General features: G+C 45.3%; 2 protein-coding genes across 2 annotated transcripts in view; both read right to left on the minus strand.

Annotated features, from left to right (window-relative positions):
- prnpb (prion protein b) overlaps positions 1-3,228 on the minus strand; it is a 4,775-nt gene extending 1,547 nt beyond the window's left edge. The window contains exons 1-2 of the mRNA XM_012832558.3: positions 3,143-3,228; positions 1-196 (exon numbers count right to left, since the gene is read on the minus strand). The exon at positions 1-196 is cut by the window's left edge and continues 1,547 nt beyond it. Of these exons, the coding sequence (XP_012688012.2) occupies positions 1-189 (189 nt within the window). The 5' untranslated portion in view covers positions 190-196; positions 3,143-3,228. The remainder of the gene's footprint in view (positions 197-3,142) is intronic.
- The window catches only part of LOC105904646 (serine/threonine-protein kinase 10-like), a 26,581-nt gene continuing 23,708 nt past the window's right edge, over positions 2,128-5,000 (minus strand). Inside the window, exon 18 of the mRNA XM_031577383.2 lies at positions 2,128-3,651. Within this exon, the coding sequence (XP_031433243.1) occupies positions 3,526-3,651 (126 nt within the window). The 3' untranslated portion in view covers positions 2,128-3,525. The remainder of the gene's footprint in view (positions 3,652-5,000) is intronic.

A 5,000-nucleotide genomic window follows, 5' to 3' on the forward strand; every position in this document is an offset into this window, starting at 1 on the left:
GTAACTGGGCTGGGTTTTTGTCCTAGGCGAGGTGGACACGTGTTTCTTGGACGAGGAGGAGGAGGAGGAGGAAGAGGTTTTGCTTTTGGAGGAGGAGCTCTTTTTCCCCCAGGCCCATGTTGGGTCCGTCAGCAGCAGGGCCGCCAGAGCCAAAGCCAGCACAGGAACAGGACACACACGCCTCCTCATGGTGGCCCTACAACACACACACACACACACACACACACACACACACACACACACACACAATCATCACGCTGAGTAAACATGTCATAAAAGGATAGACAAACAGTGTATCTCAGAGAGAGAGAGAGAGAGATGGAGGGAGAGGGAGGGAGAGAGAGAGAAGAGAGAGAAAGAGTCAGAGAGAGAGAGAGAGATGGAGGGAGAGAGAGAGAGAGAGAGAGGGGAGAGAGAGAGAGAGAAGAGAGAGAAAGAGTCAGAGAGAGAGAGAGAGAGAGATTCTCAAATGCTTATTTCTTTATGTTTAGTTTTCAATTTAAAATAGTAAATCTAGTAAAGTGTTCTCTCTTTCGCTACATGATACTAAAAACATGAATATACATTTGCTTCTACAAATACACGGGTCTCTTTGAGGAGGAGAGGGGGAAGGAGGAGAGGAGGAGATGGGGAAGGAGGAGGAAGAGAGAATGGATGGGGAGGAGGAGAGGGGGAGGAGGAGGAGGAGAGGGAAGGAGGAGGAAAGATGGGGGGAGGAGGAGAGGAGATGGGGAAGGAGGAGGAAGAGATGGGGGAGGAGGAGAGGGGGGAGGAGGAGGAGGAGAGGGAAGGAGGAGGAAGAGATGGGGGGAGGAGGAGGAGGAGAGGGAAGGAGGAGGAGGAGAGGGGGAGGAGGAGGAGGAGAGGGGGAGGAGGAGATGGGGAAGGAGGAGGAAGAGATGGGGGGAGGAGGAGGAGGAGAGAATGGACAGGGGAGGAGGAGAGGGGGAAAGAGGAGGAGGAGAGGGGGAGGAGGAGAGGGGGAGGAGGAAATGGGGAAGGAGGAGGAGGAGATGGGGGGAGGAGGAGGGAGGAGGAGGAGGAGAGAATGGATGGGGGAGGAGGAGAGTGGGGAGGAGGAGGAGGAGAGGAGGAGAGAGGGGGGAGGAAGAGGAGGAGGATGTTTGGGTTTTGTTTCCCAAAAAGAACGGCATCCTTTCTTTTGGGTCGAATCTATTTCTCTAATACTAGTGATTAATAATTCAAAGACTACGGGGAAATTATGACCAGATATGACAGAGGATTTCTGTGTTCTTCAAACCAATCCATTTATTTTCCTTTTATGTTCGGTCACAATCGATACATGACTCCATTACTTGCTTCCGGAATGGCCTGTTTCCTTACACTCATCGTTAAACAGCGGTGAGAATAACCGCTGATGAGACTCATCTGTTAAACAGCGGTGAGAATAACCGCTGATGAAACTCATCTGTTAAACAGCGGTGAGAATAACCGCTGATGAGTCTCATCCGTTAAACAGTGGTGAGAATAACCGCTGATGGCTGATGAGAGTGGTTGGATGGAGAGGGAGACACTGAGGCATCATGTTGAATCTTACAGGTTCATGTATCTTTCCATCCCCCAGACTGTGGCCGTGTTTATGGATCGCAGTTGTCTCTTTAAAATGCATATGTCTGGTTTCATATTATGGATCGCAGTTGTCTCTTTTAAATGCATATGGATCGCAGTTGTCTCTTTTAAATGCATAGGTCTGGTTTCATATTACGGATTGCAGTTGTCTCTTTTAAATGCATATGTGTGGTTTCATAACAAAGCGAGTTGTAGGTAGTACATGCTGCAAATAAGGACACATTTGGTGGGCTACTACAACACAGGAGAGAACTGTCTTTCTTTAGGGATGGGGGCACTCCCAACCGACACAGCAGAGAACTATCTTTCTTTAAGGAGGGGGGCACTTATAACCAACACAGGAGAGAACTATCTTTCCTGAAGGAGGGGGGCACTCCTAACCAACACAGGAGAGAACTATCTTTCCTGAAGGAGGGGGGCACTTATAACCAACACAGGAGAGAACTATCTTTCCTGAAGGAGGATGATGGGGCACTTCTAACCAACAGTAGAAAAAAACGCACTCTCAAGCTTGTCTCATTGCTTATTTATTTTGACCAGTTTATCCACAGACACTTTTCGGCCTAAGCCATCGTCAGTGTGTCACTCCTAACCAACACACAGTATCACACCACACCAAACACTGCAACTATGTACGTACAACTTGGAGCCTGAAATGACTGTGGACAATAAGATCATAGTTTAGCTGAATGGTTAAAAGGGTATTGATTCGACCTGTAATGGCTTTAACACCCTCCATTAGCATACTGGCCCCGCTGTTGGACTGACTACTGCATAGGATATGTCCCACTGCATGCTCGCAGAAAGAGAATGCGTTATAATTATTACTGTTGTTGCCTCTCCTGCTGTAGTAGTAGTAGTAGTTGTTGTTGTTGTTAATAACTATATTTTAAATAATATGGTGACGATGGTAATGACGATGATGATGATGATTTTCAGGGATGACAGAGATGAAATGGAAACGCACACTACACTAAGTGCAATCAGTGGAATAACATTAGATCATAGGCTATCGTAGCCTAGTCAACACTGTAGGCTAACTACTGATGATGCCACTCTGTGTGACAACAGATGACAAATCCCACTTGTAGGCTGGGCTATTTATTTGCTTCATATGTATCAGTACCATCACAATATGAATGTGAAGTTAAGTAAAAACACGCACAATGGCCCTGGCTGGCACTGACTACCGGCCGATCATAAGATGGCGCTCCGATGCACTCAGGAATAAGGCGAGACGCCGCTATTCATCCGATCCGGCATACATTTTTCCACAACGTATTCCTCGGACAGCTCAACCTTTAGCTCAACTCTATGTTTAGGCAGTGAGAAAAATGTAAACCGTACCTCGAAACTATTCAAATACGGGAACGAATGATCTTAAAATGTACATCGTTTGCTCAGGTCTTCCCTACGCACACATATATAAAATGATATAGCTAAGGATGGTCAACGGGAGCTACCATGATCATTACGTAGTCTATCACAATTTTATTTTTTTCAGAATAACGACAGCAAAGTTAGGTCACGAAGGGTATTGTCCCGGACCTACCTTATAACGAAGGGTATAACGAGGGTTATCCGATGTTTCCAGCGATGCGATTGCACTGTGCGTGTTATTGCCCCTGTTCGGTCTGGGCGTGGTTTCACTAGAATATACCCTTCCTCTGGTCAAATGCGTCACGATGGTTGATGTATCTACCCACTAGTTGTTTATAGACGACACAAGTGGTGCGTACTTGGTCAATTCACTTCCAAATAAAAATCCCATTCACAATAAAGCTTCATAAAACAAAATATTTATTTACATATACTGCTTAATTTTGTTGTGTGTTTTTTTTTTGTTGTGTTGTGAGTGTATACCTGTGTGTGCGTGCATGTGTGTGTGTGTGTGTGTCAAAGGCTTCTGTAGGTAGACTTCAATATAGTCTTGGATTAAGAAAAACTGAGACTGGGGAAGAACTTTGGTCGCCGGGGTCCAAATCTGTTCTCGGGTTCACTGCCTCGTCTTCGGCCTCCTTCTTTTTCTCTGCGGCGGCGAGCCAGGTCTTCCTCTAATGCCTACAGGGAGAGAGGGAGAGAGAGAGAGAAGGAGAAAGAGAGAGAGAGAGAGAGAGAGAGAGGGAGAGGGAGAGAGAGAGGGAGAGAGAGAGAGAGAGAGAAGGAGAGAGAGAGAGAGAGGGAGAGAGAGAGAGAGAGAGAGAGAGGGAGAGGGAGAGAGAGAGGTAGAGGGAGAAGGGGAGAGGGAGAGAGTGAGAGAGAGAGAGGGAGAGAGAGAGAAGGAGAGAGAGAGAGAAGGAGAGAGAGAGAGAGAGAGATGGTCAATGGAAATCTTTCAAATTTGAAGACCCTCAACATGGACATCATCTACCTTGTGTTATGCAAACATTCTATTTTTAGCTCTTGACCTTTATACCACCACGTATCCCATAACACACAGTGACCCCACAGTGACCCCACAGTGACCCCTCTTTCTGTGTTCACCTCTTATTCAGGATAGCACCACATATACTTATATACCATATACCCCCCCCCACACACACACACACACACACACATCTGTTATTGTGTTCTTATTCAGGCTACCAACACAAATACTCATATATACCCCCCCCCCCCCCCCCCCTCTGCATCCTGACACCTGCATACTATTCCCTGTGGTTTGCCACCCCAGACACAATAAGACCCCACCATCACCACGGTCATCATCATTGTTCTGCCCATAATATGTTTTATGTGTTGGGGAACTTAACTTAAATCGCTTGTATGTTCACGTCATTTAATGTGTTTGATATGAGTGTCAAAGGTCAATGGGACTTTTATTTTGACGCCCACAGAGATCGGGAAGCAAAGGAAGTTTGGAACGTACACACAAACCTGGCATCGTTCACATAGCAACTGTCATCTGTCAGATAGCAAACTGTCAAGTTTAATGTGTTTTTAATCTGTCGTGTGAATCTTGTAGAAAGCAATTACTAAGTTTTACACTATCATAATATGCTTATTACTTAATTACAATGAGTTATTGTAACTTTGATGATGTTTTTTGGATGTTTTAAATAGTTAAATCAATCGCTGCAACTGCACGATACTACTGTCGCATACGTTAGCATGTTTGCTAATAATGTCAGTTATGTAATGTATTTTATAATTAAGCACTTTTTCTACTTTCTCTTTTTATTCGCAGTTTCACTCCATTTCAATGTTGTCAGCTTGACTGATAAAATAGGAAGTCAATAAAGGAGCAAGAAGGCTCATTTTCCTGGCTCTTGGAAAGGAGTTTGGCTCGCTGTTTACTCTATGTTAGCGCTAGGAAGCACAACACATAGACAGAGCAGTACAATCATCATCACCATCATCATCATCCTCCTCATCAGAATTAATTATCATCACCATCCTAATCCCCACCA

Source organism: Clupea harengus, chromosome 12 (assembly GCF_900700415.2).
Source record: "Clupea harengus chromosome 12, Ch_v2.0.2, whole genome shotgun sequence".
Taxonomy (NCBI): domain Eukaryota; kingdom Metazoa; phylum Chordata; class Actinopteri; order Clupeiformes; family Clupeidae; genus Clupea; species Clupea harengus.